Source organism: Brachionichthys hirsutus, chromosome 3 (genome assembly GCF_040956055.1).
Source record: "Brachionichthys hirsutus isolate HB-005 chromosome 3, CSIRO-AGI_Bhir_v1, whole genome shotgun sequence".
NCBI classification, from domain to species: domain Eukaryota; kingdom Metazoa; phylum Chordata; class Actinopteri; order Lophiiformes; family Brachionichthyidae; genus Brachionichthys; species Brachionichthys hirsutus.
In genome coordinates, this window is record NC_090899.1 from 9976806 (window position 1) to 10004074 (window position 27269).

General features: G+C 39.3%; 1 protein-coding gene across 1 annotated transcript in view; it reads right to left on the bottom strand.

The window, feature by feature from the left end:
• Positions 1–27269, bottom strand: part of cdkal1 (CDK5 regulatory subunit associated protein 1-like 1) — a 123834-nt gene that overhangs the window by 61174 nt on the left and 35391 nt on the right. The window contains exons 5-8 of the mRNA XM_068758811.1: positions 22897–22993; positions 21832–21880; positions 19474–19594; positions 10622–10725 (exon numbers count right to left, since the gene is read on the bottom strand). Of these exons, the coding sequence (XP_068614912.1) occupies positions 10622–10725; positions 19474–19594; positions 21832–21880; positions 22897–22993 (371 nt within the window). The remainder of the gene's footprint in view (positions 1–10621; positions 10726–19473; positions 19595–21831; positions 21881–22896; positions 22994–27269) is intronic.

The following is a 27269-nucleotide window of genomic DNA, read 5'->3' on the forward strand; positions in this document are numbered from 1 at the left end:
GCCCATCACAGGCGTGTACTGGATGAAAATGTAGATTTTATGAGCTGGAAATAGAGCTCAAAGAAGTCGTCAGAAACAATTCAGGTCCACGTCTCTTTTGACACATAACCTCTGCCATCAAAGTCAAATTATATTCATACAGTACATTTAAAACAACCAACAGCTGTCAAACTGATGAGCAGGTTTAAAATGATAAATAACAGCTGCCAAATAAAATGGAGCCTTGAGGGGCTCCAAAAATGAATCAATATTCAACTGAATATTCAACAGAGAGGTGACCAAACGTACAAACTCCTATCTGCCAGGTATGACTCAAACTATTTTAAGGGCAGAGCCTGTGATGCTTACACTGTTCTGTGGCGTGCCTTCAAATCATACTGAAACCTTTAAGAAATGCAATGAATATTGTACAATTATAGCAGCCGTCCACTGGAGTATGAATGAGTGTGTGAATGTGAGGCTTAATTGTAAAGCGCTGTGGGCACCGCGAAGGTGTAGAAAGTGCAATAAGTGCAGCCATTTATTTGTAACTGGAAAAAAACCTCACTGCAAAACTTGAAACAAAAACAACTAGAAAACCACAATCAGAGATTGCAGACCCTCGCCTCCAATAGACTATTCGATCATGTGAGACAGTAAACAGGGCTTCCGGATCAGATGGGCCAAACCTGCTCTAGCTTGCTGCTCCGGAACGTACTACAAGAGTCCTTCTGGACTCTTTTTCCCATCATGCCATTCGTGTCCCTCCCTCTTAAAGTGGCAGTTTACAGCACAGGCACGATTCCAGATGTAAAAATAATTCTAGAATCTGGATCCAGATCCGGATCCGGATCAACGCCATTCCCTGGGAGGACCGAGCCACCGACAGAACCTTGCTTGTGTAAAGATTTCAAGTCGATTGGGTTACTAGTTTTTGAATTATGCGCTCGGACAGACAAACAGACAGACAGACAGACAAACAGACAAACGCACCCAATTGCAATACCCTCGCCTCCTCTTCGGCGAGGGTAAAGATTAGAATTTGGCCTGAAGTTGAAAGAAAAATAATTTACAAAATTAGTCAACACATTTACAGATCTCCTCACTTATTTTGATTTGTTTCATTTTGTACTTACAATTTATACACTCACTTCACATTCATTTTAAATAGTTACAAATCTGCTCGCACAAACATGGCTTTAGATGCAGGCACATCAGGAGTGTTTATCCTGCTCCATCGCTACAGTTGTTATGCAAATGCTCTGTGTTGACTATGTTGTTTCTGTAACTACTTTGACATGGTGAATTTTGCCATTAACTGTACAATAAATAAATAAATAAATTTTCACGAGTTGAAATCAAAGATCTAAGACTTCTTCTATGTACACAAAAGGCCTATTCCTCTCAAATTTTGTTCACAAACTTGTTTAAATCTGTGTTAGTGAGCTCTTCTTCTTTGCCGAGATAATCCGATAAGCCAAGACAGGTGTGGCATATCAAGGTGCTGATTAGACAGCATGATTATTGCACAGGTTGGTCACAATAAAAGGCCACTCTAACATGTGCAGTTCCATCCTGAAAAGAGGCAATGAACTATGGATTTCACAGATATGCAGGAGGGGGTCAGAAAACCAGCCAGTATCTGACAGACGGACAATGCACGGAGGGTTTCACCCCAAGTCCAGCATACTGAATAGCACATCAAGAAAATGCCCCCCAGTGACGACCTGCTAAGTGAATGCCTCAGGCAACAGAAGCCAGGAGCCAGAGGGGCTATCAAGGAAAGACAAGCCCCTGCATGTCATGTACCACTGACAAATTGAAGCCGTGCTGACATGGGAAAAACATACCAGTGACTGGAAAAGGCAGAACTGAAAGACAGCACGGAGGTACTGATCATGGCAGCACAAGAACAGGCCCTAAACACAAGAGCAATAGAGACCGGGGTCTCCTACACAAGACAGGGCCCCAGGTGCAGGCAGTGCAAAGAAGCCCCCAGTGCAGCACATCACAGCAGGGTGGAAGATGTTGGCAGGCAAGGTATACATGGAATGGCACAGCCAGGTTCCTGTATTCGGTACAGGTAGGAAGGTACCTGTACCCGTACCGAATACGGACTGGAGACCCCAGAGTCAAGATGGAGGACACCTCCAAAGGTGGTCGGGGACAATCTAGCCAAGATCCTGTGGGACTTTCAGATCCAGACGGACAAGCTGGTGACGGCCAACCAGCCTGACATTGTGGTGGATAAACATCAGAGGAGATAGATGTAGCAATCCAGAGTGATAACGACATCAGGAAGAAAGAACAGAAAAAGCTTGAGAAATACCAAGGGCTAAAGGAAGAGCAGGAGAAAATGTGAGGAATGAAGGCAACAGCGGTGCCAGTAGTGATCGGGGCAAAAGGGGCAGTAATCCCCAAGCTGTGAATGGCTCCAGCAGATACCAGGAACAACGTCCGACATCTCCGTCCAGAAGAGCGCAGTCCTAGGGAGAGCTAAGATCCTGCACAGAACCCTCAAGCTCACAGGCCTCTGGTCGAGGACCCGAGCTTGAAGGAGACACCGTACTGGTCCGGGTGGGCGAGATGGCAATTATACACACACACACTCACACACCTACACACAGTAAGTTACAAAAATGTTTGGCTCTTATAGATACCTATATGTACAGCATCCTCTCAAACACATCTTGATGTCCACTTCAGGACAGAGTGGGTACAGAAGTGTGTGCTGATCAACAAACATGAGTGCTGGGCAATATTTCCCTCTCCCTCTCTGTCTCAAGCAGGAGGAATGAAGAGCTTTTGACAAGCATGAGTGCAGGTATATACATAAATAGGTGCTTCAGATGAATATCCTAGAACAGCTAAGGCTTCTGATGATGAGCACACATCTTTAGACACAGGCTCTTTAAAGGAAAGCAGAGTTATGCCTCAACACAAACAAGGACGCAAATACAATGGGGGTTGATGGGAATCAGGCATTTGCTTCAAAGTGACAGATGTGGCGACAGGCCATCCAGTCAGGCAGAAACACTCAACAGCTTTTCAGCAGAGGACCTGGAGTGACATTCACTGAGGCCAGAAAGCAATGTGTCAGCATCAAAAACAACAACATTTATCAACATGCCACAAAATTCTGAGGACAAAAAAAAAAGATTTCATCACAAAGCTGTTTTGGTGAAAAAGGTATTTTAGAAATTACCATGATTGTAAATCACTAATTCTACAAATAAAAAAAGAAGACAGTGCAGGACTGAATGATGTAAAACCCTTACCCAGCTTTAATGTTTCCTTTCATAAAAATGTGTCTGCCTCCAGTAGCACTTGAATTTGATTGTTTCATGAAACGAGTAATACACTTTTCCTTTATTTATTTTTTATTTTAATTTTAATATTCAATATTCAAATCTAAGATTTTTACTTTTTAACTGAAAATAAAGAACTCTTCATCCTCAACTTGGTGAAATATGTTAATTTCATCCCATCAATAGAAAACCCAGGATGCAGAAAAGCACGGTAACCCTACACCTGCTTTGTTTGTTTGACAATACCAGCTTCCCACCCACTTATTTAATTTGCATATTGTGCATGAACATGCCATCTGATATCACTGCAGACAAAACATACACAATGGATCATTATTTGAATAGCATATAGGATGCAGATCTGACATTTAAGTCTGTAATGTAATTCTGTGAACACATGAAAATGTACTTATATTTTTAAGTAGTTACATAACCTTTCAAAACATAATTTTTCTTCAACAAAAAAAAAAAAATATTTTCTGTTTTCAATGAACATATGTAAATTATACAGAATTGTTAAATTTACTTTTATTATGCTTTTGTTTTTCATACTATTCATACTTTTATGTGTTATCTGTTTTTTAGATACACGTATTTACATATTGATATAACTGTAGGCATGTAAAGGGTGATTTGTCTGGTAGGAACGGATTCATCTAGTTCCCATTCTTTCTTATGGGAAATATAGTTTCAGTTTTCAAACAGTGTTACAGAAGAATTACGTACAAAACATTTACTTGTCAAAGGGCAGTGCAGAGTACTGCCCAAAGCATGGAATTAAACTTTACAAGGAGCGTTTACAAGAGGATAGAATCAGTAGTGTCGAGCATTTCTTTGACAAAGCTTGAAAACGAGTGAGTGTGTCGCCTGTCCCCCCCTGTAGCCCTTTCATGTCACCCAACACCAGAAACTCTTGACTGTGGCCACAGGAGGCCCACTATGTGAGAACTGCTTCCTGCAGGGGGTGTGAAGAGACCCCCCTAATGGCATCAATATACATACAGCACCACAGGGGAAAAAACATACAAACAACCAGGAATGTTAGCGCAAACACAAAACAGTGCTGTCAAATAATACTCAAAGGACATGGCTGGTTTTTGTTTTGTTCTTTTTTCTCGATATACCCAATGATATATTTGCATTTTAATTTAGAGCAGTTTCTTTCATAGGTCAAAAGACTGGGCAAGTGATTATTCTGGATTCAGTAAAAACGAGATGCTACAATCAGGCATCTACTCAATTCATACATCTTCAGCCACTCATCCAGTTACGGGTCACGGGTTATGACAGAGCCTATCTCAGCTGACTACGGGTGAGAGGCATCGTGCAAGGGCAGTGCATACAGTTTGCAGGGCTTACATTTTGCACCACATTTATTCGTTTTCATTTCTTCACAAGGGAGATTTAATGTGAAAAACAAATGCAGAGGTCCTGCTTGTTACATTTTTAAAGACTCTACAGTGGCGCTTGACCACGTGGGGCGGCAGTGGCTCAGTGGGTTGGGCCTTGGGCTGGGAAGCGGAGACGTCCACCGGTTCGAATCCCAGCCCAGATCACTGCTGAGGTGCCCTTGAGCAAGGCCCCCCCCCCCAAAAAAAAAAAAAAAAAACCTCTCCAGGTGCACCGATCATGGCGGCGCCTTCACTCTATTCCCTCTGTTTCTGGTGTCTGTTTGCTGGCAGCTAAATCTAGCAGACTCAATTCTTATTTTTGTATTATCTCATCCTCAGTTGTCACATATTATAAAGTAATAATCAAACACATCACCAAAGGGAAAATGGAAAGGAGAGCTCTGAAAATAAATGTTTCTTGAAGTTGGTAATCATTACAGCTGCAATAACATTTGTAACCGGGTCTATGTTTTTATATTTTGTTGCTCGCAATGACCAAAACGTTTGTATGTAAACAATGGAACAGTAGTGTTGAACATCTTGGGAGAGGAAACACACAGACACACACACACACATACAGTGGTGTTTTGGAAGAGCCAAAAGTGAGTCAGAGGATTTGCAGCAGTTAAACATTTTTACAGCCACTAGCCTACTATTGGTGTGTAGCAGTAAGTGTATTTACTGTGAATTGACAGCAAGAAGGCTGGCGAGCCAAGCACATGGTCCAGGTGAGGCTGTAGGTGTCCTACTGCCACCTACTGACTGAATGTGAGACTGCTCTCCCCTCCCCCACTGAGGGCAGGACAGACAGCATTACACCCAGCTCTTATGTGAAAGGAGAGAAAAGAGCAGATGGAGACGAGGCGAAGTAAGAAGACCTGTTTCACAGAAGAAAGGAGAACTGAGAGAAAGGAAACAGACATTTAGAGAATGTCAAAATGTTATACAATGGACTTCATTTTAAAAATCAGCATTGAAATTTAATAACATTTTAAATGTTGCTGAGAAGTCAATTTTTTTTCGGGCCTTGAGCCGTTTTCATTTCTTTTAACAAATGTGGTTGTGCTATTAATCTCCCACAATGCATTTGTTCCATTTGCTCTTCAAAGTGTGCATGCGACCGATACTGGAAAGAAAGCTAACATAATGTAAACATTTAAGTATCTTTACTTTGAAATTCAGAAGCAAATACAGTACAAAGTAAATATATTCAATATCGGTGACCAGAACCGAACGGAAGAAGATATCTTGTATCTTAATGGAACCTTCATGGATAATGGAAGGATAAATAAATAAAGTGCACTGCCCTCTCTCTTCTGGACTGACTTTTATTCTAGACTTCTCATTCTGGGTATAAAACTATTTTTTTCCTAGGATGGGGACGGCATAGTAAAGAATACAAGGTTGTAAAATAGTGGATGATATGATGGATGATTTAAGTTCCTACAGTAATAAATATTAAAGTATGTATAAAGATGAATAAACAGTATATTCTAATTGTATCATGGTAAATGAATGTAAAGTATCAAGTAGCACCAAAATATATAGAGAAATAAAGGGGATGGATGATAATAATACAGAAGCAGGGTATAAAAGAAGATATTGTGAGGTGGAGTAAGAGGAGAAAAGAGGTGTGGACACAAGTTCACAGGGGACAAGGCAGATGGTGTCAGCTGGACTTACACAATCTCACACACGCATGCCCAAAAACACACGAACGCACACACTGGTGACATAATAACAGCATGCCAGGTGTAGGGTTGGTGGCTTGCAGTCTGCCATTGACTGTGAGGCTTTGTGTGCGAGTGTGTGTCCATCCCCTGCTCTCTTTGTATGAAAGGGGCCTCCTATTCACCAGTCTCTGCTGCCAGCTTGGCACTAAATCACAGGACAAGTCAGGGCATGAACACACACACACACACACACACACACACACACACACACCACCCTGTGTTGTCTTCTGGCCTACAGAGGGAATGAAAAGAGGTCAAACAAACAAGATAGAGGCAGAAAAGCAAATGACAACGTCAGTTTAGTTTTAGTATCTGTGTCACTTGTCCCAATAGTGAGCTGGCTCGCTCTCACACAGAAAGAGAGAATTTGCGTTGCTCAGCAGTTTTCCACATCGTCTTTCCGCAGTAATTGACTAATCTATTATCAATGTGATCCTTTCAATAGTTCAGTCCCTCTGCTTCGCGAGCTGTGTCTCTGTCTCAACTCTCGCTCAATTCTGAATCAATATAAAACACATTAGAGGGCAGCTCTCATTAAATCCTATTCTCGTTCTTTTGCTTGCGACTACGCCAAATGTATATTCATATCAGCATGTACATGCACTGCCATGTCTGTTCTATATAGCCTTTAACGGAGACTTAACAGACACAGGTGGTTTAGTAATGCAAGACTGTGAAATTAAAATGCGGTTAAAATCCTGCTATGCCTCTAATCTCAATGACCCACACGCATTTTGTTCTTGCTGTTCTGAAGAATGACATAAATTGTCTACTTTTTTGTAATTAAAAATGATGTAGCCTGTAACTGAAACCTAGACAGTAAGATTTGTATTTCAACATTAGTGACCCACGGAGATCATTTATGTCCTTACTTTAGCAGCTGCATCGGTCCATGTGCAACGCAAGAGCAGAAGGAAGCAGCACAAGTAAACAGGAGATGACACCTGTATCCGTGACTCTCCCTCACGTCCCTCCAGTTGGAAGAAAGAAAGTACGCCGTGTCATCTGTGCTAGCATTTATATTTGCTACTGACATCATCAGTCATGTGGAAATGGTTCTTATTAAAGTTTTCTTACTAAAATAAATGCTCTAATGCAATAACAGTGTGCTTCTATGGCCACATTAATGGTTTGCATTGTCATCGAGACATTATACTGCTCCACTTCAGTTCATCAAGCATTTGTACATAGAACAAAAACACCGGCTGTCTTTGCAGAGAAAAGCAACACTGATGAGACAAGGTGTCAGCGGTCATTATGCAAACAACTGCTGGGGCTCCAAATTCAAGCTGGGTAGTGATTAAGATGTACAGTATGTCGCTCACCAACACAGTGTGTGATGGGGGAGCGGTAGCAGTGTGTCTGAAGGTATGGAGAATCACATCCTGTTTCAGATAAGGTATCTTCAATGACTAACAGCAGAGCGTTTAAAATGATGAGGTGACAGGCATAGGTGTTTGAATACCACAGCAAAAACACATTGTATCTTGTGCACCTCTCTCTTCTGCTGACTGGCTCCATGTGTCTTTCAACATTTCACATCCCAAGCAGATTTAAAAACTCCTCTGCTCTAAATCCCTTCTTAAATGCACTTTTATCGTATGGCTTCTTCATAAACGTTCAAAGTACTTGCTTCACTCATAGGATCCTACTTATCTTTGTTTTTACTATTTGTTTTAATTACTGTTTTATTTGTAAAGCATGCTTTTTAAATATGGTTTTGAATAGCGCTACTATCTATACAATCAAGTTATCAATAACCATTATTTGTAAGGGACAAACTGCAGGCTTTAGAGGGAGAGGAAAAACAGGTTCCAAATAAACAAGTAGATGTATATGTATGTATAACACAGAAAGCAGCATCCATTAAATTTAATATATTTTTCAATCTGTCAGTAAAACGGCAAAATGTAATGACAAGTCTGGCCATTAGGACATCCATCATCACTGATGCTAAAATGAATTTCGCTCAAACACTGAAGAGGTCTCCTCTGCCATGACAGCAGGCTTGCCCTTTGTTGTTCAACAGGTTTTGAAAGGTCTCACATCAAACTGTCAACTTTGAGTCAATAGAGAGAAAACTTTTAAAAAGACGGCGTCAAAAAAGGGCCTTCACCGAACAGTTCAAACGAGAATTAGTCTGAGTAGGAACAAATTTAGATTTTGTATATCGTTTAAATAAATTAGAAACTGCTCCTATATATGGCTTGTGAAGCTTTCAAGAATGTGAATAAATTGAAGATTCCAGTGACTTGCTAAAAGAACACTGAGATCACATACAGTTCCTTACCTGCACTCAGGCTGCAAAGAACTCCATGGATTGACACCAGGATAAAGATCTACTTCACTGTTTTTTATGTACACCGATCAAACACATTAACACAGATTATAGTTAATAATAGAATTATTGGATAATTGTCATTAAACAGTTAAATATATATAGCTATACTAGTCATTAAATTCAAGCTGTAATGACTCCTGATTACAACTATTGTTGACCTTCAGTAACTGGAGAGAGTCAAAACCAAGATAATATGGTTGAATAATTATCTAATAATAATTATCTAGCAGACAAGTCACCTGATTTTTTTCATTGAGTTTTTCTCCCACATCTCTGTCACACACACAATGCATCTATGAACTCTGACATCCCCCCCCCCCCCCCCTTACACTCAAACCTCACACCATTGCCAATTCCTCCGACTGCCCTAGCTTCCATTACCTGCAAACATTAACATACGTCTCTGTCATTAAAAATTATACATTTGAATAATTCAGATTGTTTTAAAAGCTGTGCACTCTGTTTCCCCCCTAAATAGAAAGAGAGCTATTTACCTCAAACCATTTGAATAAATCCCATAAATCCTTTCATAGCTTCCTGGGATAAATCAATCCAATATCCCATTGTTGGGTGACTAGTGCAATTAAAATTAGCATCCATACAGACTTTATTCAAAAGACATCAAATGGCAAATCATAATGCAGGCTATTTGTAAGCCTAAATATGTTTTAGATACAAAAGGTAGCTAAAACAGTTACCGTAGAGAGAAAAGGCAGGAATGCTAATGCACCATAATGTAATTCCAGACATAACAGGAGAATTTCATGGAGTTAACAATGTGCCTTTGGTTCACAAATATGGTGGACAAATCCATTTGTTTCTGAAAGAGAAATATATTATGTGTAACATACAAAATTTATATTATACTGCAAAAGGTTGTGGAGAGAAAATTATTCTTGATATGAAACCTACTTATCACACTAGTGAGTGTACGACTGTGTGTGGGAAATAATAAATCAGAACATTAAGGTGGGAAACTGTTTTATCATTGGTTACTTACATAGATGTGTTTGTGGAAATGAGATGGTAGAGTTATGACTAAAATGTAAGTACATAAAGATTAAAAAAAATAATAATAATTTGTGTCCATGAGCGAAAAGAAAAGTTTTTTAATAGCAGCATCACACTGTGACTGTACAACTTGAGGGCTCTTTGGCTGTTGCCAAAATTAATGTTTTATTTTCTTTGTGTTTTTCTTTTCAATAGATGTAGACATTTGTAGAGCAAAAACCAGTGTGTTGTGTGTGTTGTTGATAAGCTGTAAGTGTAAATGAATGAGTGAGCGTGTGTGCAGATCATTGGTAGATGCAGGATGAGAAGTGGAAGTAGATGATGGGGGACAAATGCTCAGCTTGGGTTCAATCACAATACCATAACATTTATTTGTCTATTAGTTTCAATGAGTGTTTGAACACGTTTCTAAAAAGGAAATTCAACAACATATGAATAACTTTTAAAATAACGGAATAATGTAGTATACATCGTGCACGTGTTTCATCAACGTGCACGCTTTGCCCTTGACTGCCCTGCCTGGGGCTCAACAAACGACACTGCCGGCTGTGCAGTTGGGAATCTACTCTTAAGTAACATATTCAATGGCAGAACAGCTGTTTATCTGGTAGACTAAAGAAGAACCTCGATATTTAATACTAGCATCGTCAGATATCCAGTAACGGCACCTCCGTTTCCAAACACTATAACTGAAGCACATTAAGTCTAATTTAGTAACTATAATTACTGTAAATCCGCCAAAAATAAATAAATACACGCTTATGTTGCTGTTCATGTAATGAAATAGAAATTGATGATGCACATGAATGTATTCAAAGTTTGAATGTGATTGTGTATGTGTGCATACAGAATACTCACCCTGGAAAGACTGCCTGGTTCGTTCCACTAGCTCTTCGATGGGGTAGCTGGCCAGGTCTCCTCTGGCATGCTTAGTCTTACAATAGGTGCACGCATTCAGACACCTGGATGAACAGACAGAGAAAGAGTATTGCACATCATCAATCATCATCTGAGATCCACCTGAAGCTATTATTAATGTTAATGGTGCCATGTACATGTGCCATGCTGACTTATTCCTTCACTTTGTCAGTTGCAAAATGGTCTATAGACTTACCCGAAGGATAAAAATGACTGAAATACACATCTGCTTTTAACATGATTACAATGATCACATTGACACTTCTGTACACGGAGATAAACAGACATAAATGACTAGCAAAGTACTCAAAATAGAGCTGATGGTGGTTCAGGCGACAATACCCATCTCCAGGACCACATTAGGCCATGGTAAAGCACACAAACAAGCACAGCTGATTACATTTTCATTTAAATCTACTGGGTGAAACTACACAAATAGAAAATAATTGAGGAATCCAAAGATTATTTTTCAATGCATAAATGAAATCTATTCATACACTCTATCCCAATATAGAGGGAAGAAAAGAATGTTAGAAGTCAAAGATGTCCTTTCTCTCCAAAAAGATCTAAAATAACCACCGACAGCTATTTCTTCGACTGACGCAGGCAGTGGAAAGATTCTCTTCAATGCAGTGTTTTGTTTTACACATATTAGAAAAGTTACTCTCTAATTGACCATGGAAGGGAAAAACAAGGACTGCAAAGCTGAAAAATAGACAAAATACACAGAGGAAAGTAGCACGGCATGGTAGTCTCTAAGGGAGTCTTTGTCTCAGATGAAGGGATTTCTTTTCTCCAAATCAGTCCTGAAAAGAGGGAAGGTCACCGGTAATCGTATTTTTCTGTTTTTAATGCATTTCTAATTTCTCATACAAAGTTAAAAATGCACAAAGCTGCTGTTACTACAATCGCTTCTTTTAAATAATAGTTTCACTGTTAGCTTTACCTTCTGGTAAAACAGATAGTTGCAGGAGCATGGCTTTTGGGTAAACAAATTAAAAATGATTAATTAAAGTGAAATGTTCAAGTGAATTTCTCCCAGCATTATCTTAACGTATCATTCACTACTCATCCTTAGCTGTGTGTTACCAATTATTAAGGTTTTAGGAGTTTTGCTTCATGCAATTTCTTGAATTTGACACATCCGCATTGAAAGTTCATTCAAAGTGCATCCCCAAACATCCAATAAAATAAATACACCAAAAGTCTTTTTTTTGTTAAAGGACATCAGAAAGAAGATTGTAATCCAGCTGCTCATGTAAAAAAACAATGTCATTATAAATGCAGCATTTGACAAATAATATAAAGATCAGTAGCCCCAGTCCTTCTTTTATGAATCTGTCATCATAAATGTTGAAACTGGTTTGCTGTGGGATGGCAAAACAATTTACTCATGATTAATAAGCATTGAATGCTGCGATGAATGAAATGAGACTGTTGTAGATGTACAAGCATAAACTCTGAATCTGCCCATGAAAAGCATAACAAGGATCCCCTCGAGGCTCCAGCCAGACAAGCCAAAAAATAATTTACATATGTTGGGCCATCTTTATTCAATATCAATGTAGAGGAACATTTTGCCAAATTCAGACGCCTCTATGCATTCAGACAAGAGATACATTTAGCAAAAGCCCACAACTGTTAGCGACCGTCTAAACGAATTCTGAGTGAGTAAATAATACAATTAAATCATACTAATCATAATTGCAATGATCTTAAGGATCCTATCAATGTTTTTTTCACTGAATTTATCAGAATTTCAAAGCACTTCACAAGTACCCACTGAAATACTTGCATTCTTTTGGGAATCAGCTTGAAATATAGGCAAAATACTGGAAGCATTTTTAATGTCACAATGGAAAAGACCAGAACAATGAAAGAAAATATAGCCATCTCTCCATAGATTCATCCATCTCTCCCTTGCAGGGTATATCTCATCCTAGATAAGGGCACTAAGGATGGCAGTTAGGTCACAGAAGCTAGCTGTGGAGAAAACACAGACAGATGGGGCCCTCTGTGCACATGCAAACACACACACCACCGGGGGGTCCATCCATCTTAATGTGATCAGGCCAAGCTGAGTGGATCGCACCAACATTAATCTCAAGAGACAGCAAGTGGGGCTTGCTTTCAGTGCATGCGTGTCTGTGTGTGTGCATGTGTGTTCATGGGACTGCTGCTGAACATTTGTCCAGTATCACCACAACACATTAAGCAGATTCAACCTCTCCATCAGCCTAAACAGACTGCGACATCTAGTCAGCACGCCCAGAATGACAGTGACAGAAAGAATCTCTCTCGTGGCTTTTAACTCGTCTCTTTTTCAGCAGAGCAGAGATTTGGCCAGGAATAGGTCGAACTTTGAAACACTTAATTCTACAAAGTGATTTCCCATTGCTAAAGCAGTTCATTAAAACATTAACATCACTCCAGTGGTTTAAGGGAGAAGAATGTCTAGAATTAAAACAAAATCATTCTTCCCATCGTTTAGCTCCTGTGCCCCCCCCACCCCCCGCCTCAATTAATTAAACAAAAGCAGCAGTTGCACCTGTACTTCATCAATATGTTACGATAAGAGAGGCTTCTTCCCATGTGTCTGTGTGTGTGTAAAAGAGGTAGAGGATTATGTGGTTGCAACCTTGTAAAGGTAACAATCAATATAAAGTAGATAATTCAAATTAAGATGTTTAATCGGAGCCCAAGATACTTGAAGTTCAAGTATTGTCTTGTTCTCGAGTGAGGGAAGGATGGGTGAAGCTGCTGCAGTCGTATCTGTCTGTTGTGGTGAAGAAGGAGCTAGGCCGAAAGGCAAAGGTCTCGATCTACCGGTCAATCTACGTTCCTGCTTTCACCAATGCTCACGACCTTTGGGTTATGACCGAAAGGACAAGATCCAGGACACAAGCTGTAGACGGGGTGAGAAGCTCAGCCACAAGGGAGGAACTCAGATTAGAGCCGCTGCTCCTCCACATCGAGAGGAGTCAGTTGAGGTGGCTAGGGAATCTATTTCGGATGCCCCATGGGGAGGAGATCCGTGCATATCCCACTGGGAGGAGGCCTTGGGGAAGACCTGGGACATGCTGGAGAGACTATGTCTCTCGGCTGGCCTGGGAATGCCTCGGGGTCCCCCTGGAAGAGCTGGAGGAGGTGGCTGGGGAGAGGGAAGTCTGGAAGTCCCTTTTGAGACTGTTGCCTCCATGACCCGACTCCGGATAACCGTGGAGGGATGGATCATCTGAAAAAGCCTATACCTATATCTTTATCAACAAAATACTTCAATTCAATGATTTCAATTTACAGTGTGACTGATTAAATCACTTTTGTAATGTGTCACATAGATTCTGTCTCACTAGCCAGACTGGTGTCCAAGTAGGTGAGTGACAAAATGAAACAAAATATTCAAAGGCAGTGGCTTAAATAAGGCACCATCGGTGATACAATTTTAGATTTTAAATTGATCTACACAATTGTTTGTTGTATCATGGAGTTTACATCTAAGAATTTATAAAACAATTTAAAACATTTTTAAGATAGATTTATTTAAAATTGAATACTCTATCATCAAATCAGTTTTCTCTGAATAGTTTTTTACAATAATTGTTTATGTGAGTGTCAGTGTTTTCTATTAAATTACAATTGGCTAGCACCAAAATACTAAAATTGAGTCATTGCCCAAACAATGTACATTTGTTCCTACGTGCAAATGTTGCATTGAACAACAGACACAGAGAAAGAAGGTATAATATTTGGGCTGATGATTATCTCTTGACGACCCATTCAACTCTTTGAGGAAAGCATCAAATTGGTTTGTGTAAATTGTCTGTAAGACAATCTGTGTATTTACCTGTAAAGTGTGTTTGGCGTGATATATAGGGCTAATTCAGTTACTCAGGGTTTCTGTAGTGTAAAGCCTTGTAATGACACACAATCTCATTTTGTTAGAGGAGACACATCAATCTTTTGGATTTACTGTGGGGTGCTGAGTCGCTCCTGGTGAGTGAGTACGAAGATCATTGTGTGTGTGTGTGTGCATGCATGTTAAACAGTGGGGAAGAGGGAAATGGAATGATATGTTCAGACCGGTAGAGCTGAAAACGACTCATACATTGGCTTGATAAACAGCAGGGAAGGCCACCATGCTACATAACTAGAGGTGTGGGTTTCACCAAGTGACTACCACCTACGATCAGAATGAATCTAAATCAAGAGATGTTGTGTTAATTGTGCTTTCATTGCACTTCCAAAATAATGTGCGTTTATGTATATGTGATTAGAGACCACATGTGTAACCACCATTCTGTGCTCTGCAACGCTGCTGGTCAGAAGCAGATCAGTACATTTTATCCCTCTTTGTGGCTCTTTCAAGCCAAATTCTTTCACTTGTGCGCTTCAAGGAGAAAATCAATAGAAAAGAAAAGATGGGTTCATTGATCAACAAACATCCATTCATTTTCTTGTCGATGCAATGAAAAACAATCTGCAGTGAATATCGGAAGGACCACAGAGGTGGTGATATTGTAGTTTGAATGAACCTCAAGCTGGACCACAAATATCAGTTTAGATGAGATGAGACGAGATGAAATGAGAGAGAGAGGCCCTCTCTTCAATTTCCCAATGTGCTTGATAATACTCACAAAGTCCATAGGCTAGTCCCTGTGTGGCTCGGTCTACCTTCTTTCCTCCCTGCCTTCAGGACACGAATGATCAAGTTTGTTATTCGATTCAGCACGTTGCAATAACAATGACTGATATGACGACAGCCAAAAATGTGACTAATAAGAGGGAAGGGAAGAGATAGATAATTAAATGAAATGGGCTGTAACCGGAGCGGAGGGCTTTTTCTTTTCAAATGGCTGGAGGCAAATAGCAATGTTTCGCACAAACATCAAAAAAATCACTTGCAAGTTTAATGGCCCATTCTGACTGAGCGATTGTGAGCTCCTTGTTTATGAGCAACACCGTCCAACTTGTTCACGAAAGGGCTTTCACTGTCACTGAAAACACACACACACACACACACATATATAGATTACAATAGCCAAGAGCAAAGCATGCACATATAAACACACCAGCTTCTTAATAGTATCAAGTGTGGTAAAACTGGAACACATAACAGAGCACTAGAGAGACAGGGAAGACGTTTTCCAGTCAGCTGTATGAAAAATGAACGCTGCCCTCAGGCTTATCTGTTTGCATAAAGAAGCCATTGAAGAAATAACAAGGAACAATTCAAAATAAAATGCTGGCATCTGGAAAGTCAGCCAATTAAAGCGCACGAGCACAACATTAGCTGTTGGAGTCCAAAACAGAATCATGAGTATGGTGGAGTTCAGAGAAACTATGCCTGTGTTGAATAGCACAAACAGTTTGAGTATTTCAAGTACCTCTTTATTTTATTTAGTATTTATAAACTACTATTACAAGTGATTAAAGTGCTTCACCATGACCATGTAACTCAATACAAACATTGACTCCTTACCGAAAACATTTCTGTATATCAAAACTTTAAAGGGTCACAGATTTACTTTTATGAAAAGCTGTTTCAAAGAAAAGTAGTTAAAGTCCTAAAATCCTTGGATCCACCTTTTGTGTTCCCTCTTTATGAGAAGCTTGCTAGCATTCCTGATAGTCAAGGTCCCTGCTAGAATGGAGTAATTATTCTATTTATTCGGATTCATTTAAGGATTTTACCAGACAACCTTGTTCAACAATCCCAGTTTTACTATCTTCTTACCAAAATCAATGATCTCTTTTAAATTGGCCGAATTTATTTAAACAAGAATCAAATTGTGAGCTATTCAAAAATAATTACATTGAGGAAATTACAAAGCTGCTTTTAGAGTGAAATATCAGGATGTTCTGAAAATATCAAAAGAAAGTATTTCTATTTTATAAATTTTAACATTTACACGAGATGACACTAAAAGTAAAGTAAGTGTGGGAGTACAACTAAATGAATAATGAAAGCATATTGTGCCACATAGAAAGTCACAGGCAGGTAAGATCATCTTCAATTTTAATATAGGCAGTCCATTTTCTCCCACTATCTGGAGGACGTGAGGGAAAAAGTTATGATTACATTACAAAGATCTTTGACCACAACCATTGTCTACATGGAAACATTGCAAACATTACATTACATATCAATACAATTCATATCTTAATTACATCAACTATCCAAAATATATGGGAGTAATTCACATGAATAAGCCCAAACTGTCACCAGCACTGATTTTCACTAAGTAAATAAAAAAACATTTAATGGGTTTTATCAACATAAAAAGTCACTTTGGGGCATCCACCACCATGGTGCTGACATCTCTCCGGTTGTTAGTCAAGTTTCCATTCTCTGGTCCATGCTGGTCTTAAATCAGCAACCCTCTGGTCCCCAAGCCAGGTCCCGTATGGACTGAGCTACTGCTGCCCCCGCCAGAAAATGATGTCATTAATTTTTGTCCTACTGGATATAAAAGGTAATGCCTTATTTTTTTATTATTGTTGAATATTATATATTTCTGAGAAATTTGGTACCAATTGATTTAGATATATGTTTTTGAGGTCAGATTGAACCTGAACTTTTATGGTCAAAATCGAATTACGTAGTTCACATTTTAGTCTTGTGCAAACTTTGTCAAAATGCCCTCAGAGCTCGCACACACAAGATAATGGACATCCAAAAATAAATAAACAAATGAAGGCCAATCCTCAGACATAAATCAATATTCACACATTCATACTGCAGTTCTAACTTGACAGCACCCTAGAGCAGAAGCACTAACCAAAATTAAACAAGTACTCTGGACAAAACAATGTGTGGTCAAATCATCCAGATGTGTCTTATTGAAATGTTTATCATAATACATCCTGATCAATAGTGGGCCTGTATAACCATGACATATTGTAAGTCTATGGTTTTACACCAATTAAATCAACATTAATGGAAGAATCATTAACTATAATGAAACAATTTTGGAACTCGATTTTATCTTTTAAGATTCTTTAATATATTTGATAGTGCCCATAAGTCTGCCATACCAACAATTAAGTGTGGTGACTTAAGTGAAAGTGCTTTTGCTAAAATTATAATTACAAAAACAGATTAAGGCAGAACTTTCATGAGAAGAATTATGTCTATATTATTCAATTAATTTTATTCAGACTTCACAGCTCTGGAATTGTTTGATATATTTCGATCATTTGGAAACTGTAGACTGCAGAACTTTGCAGACCACAAACAAAGACATGACCAACTGTAAATGTTGTTGTGTTTTTTTTCAATAATAATTATGTTTTTATAATTGTTTAATACTGTTTGAATTGAGTTTATATACATTTTACAAAATCATGACATTATTAACCATATAAGGTACACTATAATATAAAATGGGAGGGAGAGACTTTGCCTATGGCGACCTTCATGCAACCTTTCAGACAGATATTCCCTGATTTAAAGAAAAATGTAAATTAATTTACTAAAAGTCACAAACATGCATAAACAGGACTTAACAAACAGATGTATTGCATCTTATTGAACCCTAGTCATGTTTCCACAAGTTATTTATTTCCTTACATTGAAAGTCAACCTTTTAGTGTATAGGCACTGAGGAATTGCAAGCGGATGATTGATGGATTATCATCTGTGGAGGCCAAGCATAGTGGAATTAGTCTGTCGTAAACCCATTTAACTAGCCCACTGAGAATACGGCAAATGGGCTGAGAGAGACACACAGATTTGTAAACAACATGAAATTAGCCCATATAAATGGTGTCTGGAACTCAGGTGTCTGTGCTTGTGCATCCACAGACGTCAAGTAGTAGAGTCTATCCAACAGACTATCTATTCCAATATGGCACTTATCCTATCTACACAAAGAAACGTTCTAGTATTGTTTTATTTGGTTAATTATACCACAGACATTAAGCAATGTTAACTTGAGCAATGATATAACGGGAAATAGCATTAAGAAATGTAAAAGGCTAATGAAGAAACTCACAACTACATTGGAAAGGAGTAACAAAATAATTGAAGTCAATATATGATGTATTCCTTGTTATGAGTGACATGTAGGCTAAGACCAAAGAACTGGGAATAAGATGGGGTTATTTACACCTGCTGGGATATTGCATTTACATTGAAAACTATAAAACGACAATCAGAGATTGCAGACCCTCGCCTCCAAAAGACTATTGGATCTTGTGAGACAGTAAACAGGGCTTCCGGATCAGAGGGGCCAAACCTGCTCTAGCTTGCCGCTCCGGAACGTACTACAAGACTCCTTCTGGACTCTTTTTCCCATCATGCCATTCGTGTCCCTCCTTCTTAAAGTGGCAGTTTACAGCACAGGCACGATTCCAGATGTAAAAATAATTCTAGAATCTGGACCCAGATCCGGATCAACGCCATTCTCAGGGAGGACCGAGCCACGGACAGAACCTTGCTTGTGTAAAACTTTCAAGTCGATTGGGTTCCTAGTTTTTGAGTTATGCGCTCGGACAGACAAACAAGCAAACAAGCAAACAAACAGACAGACAGACAAACATACAAACGCACCCAATTGCAATACCCTCGCCTCCTCTTCGGCGAGGGTAACAAGGCTCCATGTACATACAAGGCATCCTATTATGCAAAACAATCAAGAAAGGCATGTGAAAGTGACAAAAGTAGAAACCCAAAAGGGCTTTTCTTTAACCGGCTGTGCAATGAGACGAATGGCATCGAAGCAGTGAAATTAAAGTCACAGTTAAAACAAAACATTTGAGTCATCATTTCTATTAGTGTGTTTGTTCCTTACCCAGTGTTAATAGAGATTATCTCAATAAGAGGGTTTTTTCTGATCTTGGGAAGATCCAATCGAGCTCCTCCGAGTCTCCGGCCTCCATCTTTCTTCTGACCCAAGAGGCGAACAGAGTGGCCTTTTGGGGGGCGACAAAACAAAAAATTAGACCAACTAACACAAGCAGCCAAGTGTGGTTCTATGATTAAGATTGATACGTTACATTTTACCATCAGTTGTGCTGTAACAATTCCAGAATTTAATTCCATTGTAATTTTGAGTATTTTTTTCAAGAGAAAAAAAGAGACAAGTAAAACCTTTGTTTGGATGATTGTACCACTACAAACTCTCACTCCTATTGTCCATAACCATTTCTAAACAATCACTTGCCAAACCAATACAAAAAACAAAGGTGGGTTATTCCTTTGGTGGGTTGATAGTGTGGGTAGGGCAGGAAGGGGCAGAACAGTTTACCAGAGCAGGAACAATGTGGTCAAGATCGGGAGGGAATATGGAACTTAACCCACCAAGCTATGCAGGAAATGGCAGAACTGGTTAACGACTAGCATAAATGTAGTATTTAATCTATTAACAATGGCAATGAATAGAAAAATAGGGATACAGGTTAAGTGCAGTATCCTGCTGAAGTGAAGTGCTTTGTCGTTAATATAAGAGGAAACAGAAGAAACCTGAAAATAAAGTATATTTCATTTCAATGATTCATCAGGTGAACAATGCAGTGACTCGGAAATTACTATGACTTAATGCATATTACACTGCATAGCTTAGTTTCATAGCTAATATCAAAGCATGTTAGCTTCTGATGTGCAGAAATGGAAGGATGGAATCTGAAATCGTGTAATAATCTATTGTCTAGAAGGTGTGTGAGATGGAGGCGCTGAGGGATGGAATTGTCTTCCTGTTTTCACCTACTATATATGGGTCTCCTGGGAGGGTAGGCTCAGAACAGGAAGCATAACTATCAACTGGTAGATAAAAATGACAATCTGCCTCTAAAGTGGACAAAGAGCCAGCCATTCAGACATGACCAGATGTAATATCCCAGTACAAGCAAGGAAATTAGAAAATAGATGTGACTTCAGCCACGCTTTCTTCCCCCACACTGTCAGTACGGAACCTGAATACCACATTTTGTAGTTACAGTCTGCCCTTTACCCTCTGCAATTATCTCAATCCCTTTCTCCTTTGAATACAAACCAACATAAATCCTTCATCCACTCATAGGGCCCATTATGACATTCTAGGGAAAAGGTGGGCTGGAAGGCAAGGATGGATGGATGGAAGGCCGATGACCGAAAAACAAATACATCACAGGTGAAAGATGTACAGGATAGTAAGATGGATGTTTGAATCAGAGACGTTGGAAGCTAAAAGATTGGCCTGTTGACCTGAGACTGATATCTCATAAGTGGTGGGTCTTGTTGTGCTCCCTGGAATTGATTGTAAAGCAGCCAGAAAAGCTGCAAACTGAAGCAGAGGGACAAAGGTGACAAATAAGGAGGATGGGAGTGGTGCTTGTTATTTATCCTCTCGATATAATGGGTAAATATATATGTATGCGACCGTCTAGTAAAAATAAGCTTATTTTTATGCAAAATGTCAGTTTCGACGATATCTGCGATGGATACCAAATACATTACGTATCAATTCTAGGTTTTGCTTTAAGGCAAACAATTAAAAGGAGCACTAACTATAAACCCAATTATTGAAGCTTTAATAGTTGACAAGGAAGCGCTTGTCTACTTGCTTTGTCACTCCCAAATGGGAGGTCACACTGTGTTAGAAAACATCCAATGCGTTCAGATGACTTCAACTATAAAGAATATGAATGGATCGACTTCTCTCTGTACCTGCTCATTTCAACATTTCCAAACTAACTGCCTCTTTCTATTCAACCAGATCTTTTAGTCCAGCTTTATTTTTCAGCACTGATACGGATTGAATAGATGCTATATAGCCTCTGATGTGTAGCTAAATAGATAGATTTTCCATTCTAACCTTTGCTGCCCCCTGTTTCTATGTCACACACATACACTGAATGTAAATCTTTTCTTAAAGATAAAAAACTATCAAGTTACACAGTATCATTCAAGGCTATCATATGAGAGAAGACAGTTAGGGATAAGATGGGCCGCAGATTAAAACGGGCCAACAAGTGCTCAGCACCTCAAAGTTATTATTTATTCATCCTGTCAACAAGAGGGAAGTGGCGTTACTCTTGGCAGACTAGTCCTTCTTTGTCTTGTATTCTGTGGATAACTGGAGAGACTGCATTACTGATAATAATTCATACATGGAGCTGAAGCTCACAAGTATAAATTGAAATGACATTCATTTGCTATGTGTAAAAAATACCTTTAACAGCCTCATCCACCACTTCCACCACACGATCAATCTGTTGGACCTGAAATACACACGCATAAGGGGACATTTTTTATTCGTACTGACAAATACAAGTCCTGATATTGACAAAACCATTAATATACATATACTACGATACACTAAAAGGCATGTAAATGATCAAAAAGGCAATACTCAGTCTGTACCTGTGCACAATTACAAAGACGTACAATCACAGAAACAAAAATCCTTGCTCGCAGACAATGTGATGCGTCTTGGATGCAGAATATTACATATCTAGTTTAGAAAATGGATATAGCACCCTTTTCCAATGTGGTTTATACTGCAAATGGCAAATAAACTGAACTGAACTGAAAAGGTTGGTGTGACTGTCTATGTTCATTACACACAGCCTGCTGTCATTCACTTCACAGCAGCATCAGACATGAAATCACAACAGAAACTCACATAAACGCTGACACACAGGTAGATTAACCTAAATTAACCCCACACAAAGCACTGTTTTCAAATAAACCTTTATCTGGCCATTAGTGCGATCACTAGATACAAATAAAGGAGCGGGTATTTGCATCTCATTTGCATAACCCACCAACTGTCATTGTCATTGTGTGGTTGATTGTGACTACCAAAGGATGCACACACTCGTACCTCTGTATGGTTTTGTGTTACTGCTCGTGTGCATGTCCATTAATTTGTTTGCGTGTGTGTGTGTGTGTGTGTCAATGCATAATCCAATTTACTCATGAAAATCAGAGGGCCAACAGTGGAAAACTTCCCAGATGCTTCCCCCTCAAGGCTAATGCATGAACAAACCTGTTTGTCTGAATGTAATTCTATTATACATACATGTTTCTTCATTTCAAAGTAATTATGTTTCACATGGAATGTTTATTTGAATACAATTACATTATTTATGGTAGAGCTTGTTTAAAATGACATTTTCATAATGTAACAAATACAGATTATTTTAAGTTAGTGGCGTCCTCATTTTCAGCAAATCAGTGTGTAAGAAAATGAATTCAGAATTATGTGAAATCAAATCTATATTGCCGAACATACCCCAATGATGCTGAGTCCTTTAAGGTAGTCCATCCGCGGTTGGGCCTGGGGAACGCAACCTGCTAATACCACCTTCTTGTCTTGGTCCTGGGCTTTCCTGCACAAACAAATATGAATCAAAGGACAAGAAAAATACATTAACTATGGAAGATAATTTATATTTGGATTTGGATGCCAAATGTTAATTTAACGAAATAAAAGAACATCAGAACAGAAATCTGTCACACCCAAAGTTAATGCCATCCTTTAGTTTAATCATAATAGTCACTTTATGACACATTTTACTAGCTTGTAAAATGGGAACTTCACAATAAATATTAAGCCTGATCTATTCAAATTGTGATAATGGGTATATATTTAAATAAAACATGATAGAAGTCATGAAATAAAATATATGGCATTGTATCAGACAAAACAGGTCACTGAGAAAACACAACTAAACTAAGGATATATAATGACTAGAGTGTTAAATTAACGTTTACAGCTTTCCTAAAGAGTTAAACAGAATCATACATGAGTACGGCGCAAGTGATACGGTTTACAATAACATTTTCTGTCAAATACAACAATGACAACTGAAAGTATATTTTCAAGATTACTTGAGAAACAGGACAGATAAAATATTGCAGAAAAGCAAATGGAGAGAGAGAGAGAGATAGAGAGAGAGAGACTTTATGTCACCTCCACTTAGTGACAGTGAGATCTGAGGCACTCGGTCTGTCTGACAAAAGCTTTTGGAAGAGCTGTCCAGACTCCAGCATGAATTTTTAATAATGAAGCCTCATGACAGCTGGAGCAAGAGAGGGTGGCAGTGAGGGAGGGGATGGGGTATGTAAGTGAGGGAGGGATGGTGGGCGGAGGACACCGGAGGAGCAGTGAAAATGGATGCAAACTGTCAGTAGACTTTGTTCGTATTTCTTGGCAAAACAAAGACAGTGATGGAGGAGTGGGGGGTTCTGTGAGTGGGGAGCGATAGGAAGGTGAAGGTAGAGGACTCAATCCAAAGCCAGTTTACAGTGACATGTTAATGGGAAAGCGAGAGACAAATGATAAGTAAAGTTTGTGAGAGATGATAGGGGGAATAAAGTAAAAGGAGATGAAGGCAAACATCAAAGTGCTTTTATCGTGATTAAGATGATCCCATGCTGTTTCTATCATCCTGTGCTATTTTAATGGCTCGTCTCAATCTAACTCTTGGCTGTCAAGTATTGAGGAGGAAACAAATAACTGAAACAGATGTTGAAAGGTAGATGGGTATGGCACCTCTATGCGGAAGGGAAAGAAATCAGAAGCTGCACTTGGATTGATCGTTATAAATGCACTCAGTACTGCAAAAATTAATCGATGGTCTCATCCACTATCATTGCAGCTTTATTCATTATAGAAGGTAAAACCGTGTGGTGGAAAGAAGGAATACAGGCTAAGCTTTAATGAGGAGAGGGAGCCATTGTCTGCTTATAGCTCGGTCTCCCCACTCGCATCCACGTCAAGGACTCACACCACTAATACTGTACACGCACTGACAAACACACCCACACAAACACCCACAGTGGGGGTGTATCTGCATAATTCACACCGTTCTCTTGCCAAAATGCACCAAACGTCGCCTTAATGCGCTACTTGCTCCACGCCCACATACACCGAGCCATAGCTGCCACAGAGAGTAAACAGACAGCGCCTGAGCCATCACCCCAAGGGAAACGGGCCAATCACGTCACACGCAGTATGAGGATGGGCTGGGATAGAATGGGATTATGGGTCGCAGTTTCTGTGGTGGTGCTTTTGAGCCTGACTGAGCGCTTCCTTCCAGTGACCTTGACCAGAACAGAGCCCCCCCCCCCCCCAAGATCAGAGATGGGACGTGTGTTGTGTGTGTGCTTGTTCACATGCGTTTTCTTGGCACCTCGCCCTAAATCTTAACTGCCTCTTGTCAGTTCGGTGTTACTGCTCTCGATAGCCGCAAGACCTTACGCACCCACACACAGGGTCTCAACACCCACATCTCTGAACATAGCGTGCCGACACATACCGATGGTCATGGACGTCAGTGGCAAAAGTCAACAGTAGTCTACGCATACATGCATGACCTCTGTAGAATGTACGGATGGATGGATAGAGGCCTGTGCTGTACATACTGTTTTTCAACAGCTCAAATGCCACACAGCAAATCAGTCAAATTAGACCAGACTAAATGTCCAACTGACTTGATCAGGCTGTAAGGTACATTAAACTGTACCTTACAGCCTGACCTATATAAAGCACCGCTTTAACTTTCTCACCACAAAATCATAAATTAAGTGACGGAAATCAAATTAATGTGCTGCAGTGATTAGTTTTTTTTTTTTCAATTCTACAATCAATACCATTTCTCTTTTTTTAAGACACTGTTATTAACTTAACATCATTAGCTGTGTGCTTCCGTATTTGGTCCCCTAAATTCATCGGGATGTGTATTTCTACAATTGTTTTTTACAGATTTTCATTTAGTATAACATTTTCTTTCCCCATTTATCACTTGTCCATTGCATATACTTCCCCTGTCATTTCTCCTTCATCTGTTCTCCTCCCTCATTTGCACTCAAACAGTGTTATGGCTGAATTGACAAAGGGCCAGCCAATCAGAACACTCCTGACCTCACTGCATTTGCATAAGCAGCAAGGGCAAGGTTAAGTACCCATCAAGTCTGGGTAATTAAGACATGAGCTGATGTGTACATGAGTATGTGAGACTGTGCTGAATCAAGTTAGAGAGACCAAATATATTTAATATTCCCCATCTAATATTCAACACTTCCACAAAATTATATTCGTTATGCTAGAATGCAGACTCAGGGTCTGTTTTTGTCTCACTTCTGATTCAAAAATGGCCATTGATAGGCATTCATTCAATCAATCATTCATTTTATACTACTTTTATACTCTTCTGTGAATACATGTCCTGGCAACGTTTACTAAAATAACTAGCAAAATATGACCAGTGTAAATAAATCAGTCCTGCGATGAACTGCCGACTTGTCCAGGGTATAACCACCTCCAGTAGTTCCCGCAACCCAGATTTCGAATTAAGCGGTTAAGAAAATGCATGAATCATCGTCTTACTTGGGGCCTACGGGATCTGACTGCAGACAAATCAAACAAAATGAAAGCTGTGAATTTACTAGACCAAAGGCCTTCAGACATGGAGCTGCATGATAGGAAGGAACAGAACAAATTGACATTCAAAAGACTAATAGCAGAACACCTTTTTGAACATAAAAAAGAAAAGGGACTAAATGACACATGTGAGTGAGTAAGACTAAAACCTAGTGCAACCCAGAGGTGATTGTGAAGCATCATGAATAATACTATTTTAAATTTCAAGGGAAACAGATCCAATATTGATGCAATAACTGGCTTAGGAAGTGTGATGGGAAAATAATGCAATTACAGTAAACCTTACATTAAACATTTTCAAATTGATTATACTCTGTTGCTAAATAAATCCAAGCTTTTGGTTTGAATATGCATGTATGTATGTATATGTAGATCAATTCAGAAAAGCTTCAAATGCAGCCAAATAATATAATAGAATTTAAAGTCTAAAAAAGGCGAGGTTGGAAAATGTCATACAGGAAAAGGGAAACAAGGGTGAAAAGAGAAGATCTTTATCATGGGTATCAGGAGAGAAATGATGACAACAGGGCTCAAAAATAAATGAGGGGGATGGCAAGAGCGCTGGGGCTGTGAAGGAGGATTGTGATTGAGGGATGAGTGTGGGGTTTGAGAGGTAAAGCTGCAGAATCCCCTGGGATTTTTTTCTTTCCCTCAAATTCAAACACACATCAACTGCTGTTAAATTTCATAGGAAAGCAGCCATTAGTATTCATTCACAGACACTGACTGGAAGAAAAACAGAAATTACAGAGAAGGAAGAAAGGCAAGGGGGGAAAAGCAAGAAAAGAGATATCTAATTTAGTCAATACAAGGTGATTGCATGAAAGCAGTCTATAGAAGTGAGTTATGGTCAGCAATGTCAAAGACAATAAGGATGTGAGAGGCCTAAGCACTTAAGACGAGTCACAAAGGCCAGATTGCCTCTGTTGAAACGCAGTTTTCAATATACATTTTAAAGACTTTGATAATTACAGAAAGGTCAAGACTATTCTGGGTCACCAGAACCATAATCATGCACGAACATAATCATAAAAAGGGGACAGGGTGACTTGCTTTCAGTTTAACAATGTGGTGAATAAAGGCATTCATGTCAGAGCTGCGTTTTACAAGATATAGGCAATCTGGTGACCAATCAATACACCTATAACATAGTTCAGTTTTTAGGTAGGTCACTGGTATATCAGAAATAGGATGAATCCCAATAGTCAACATGGGCCTAG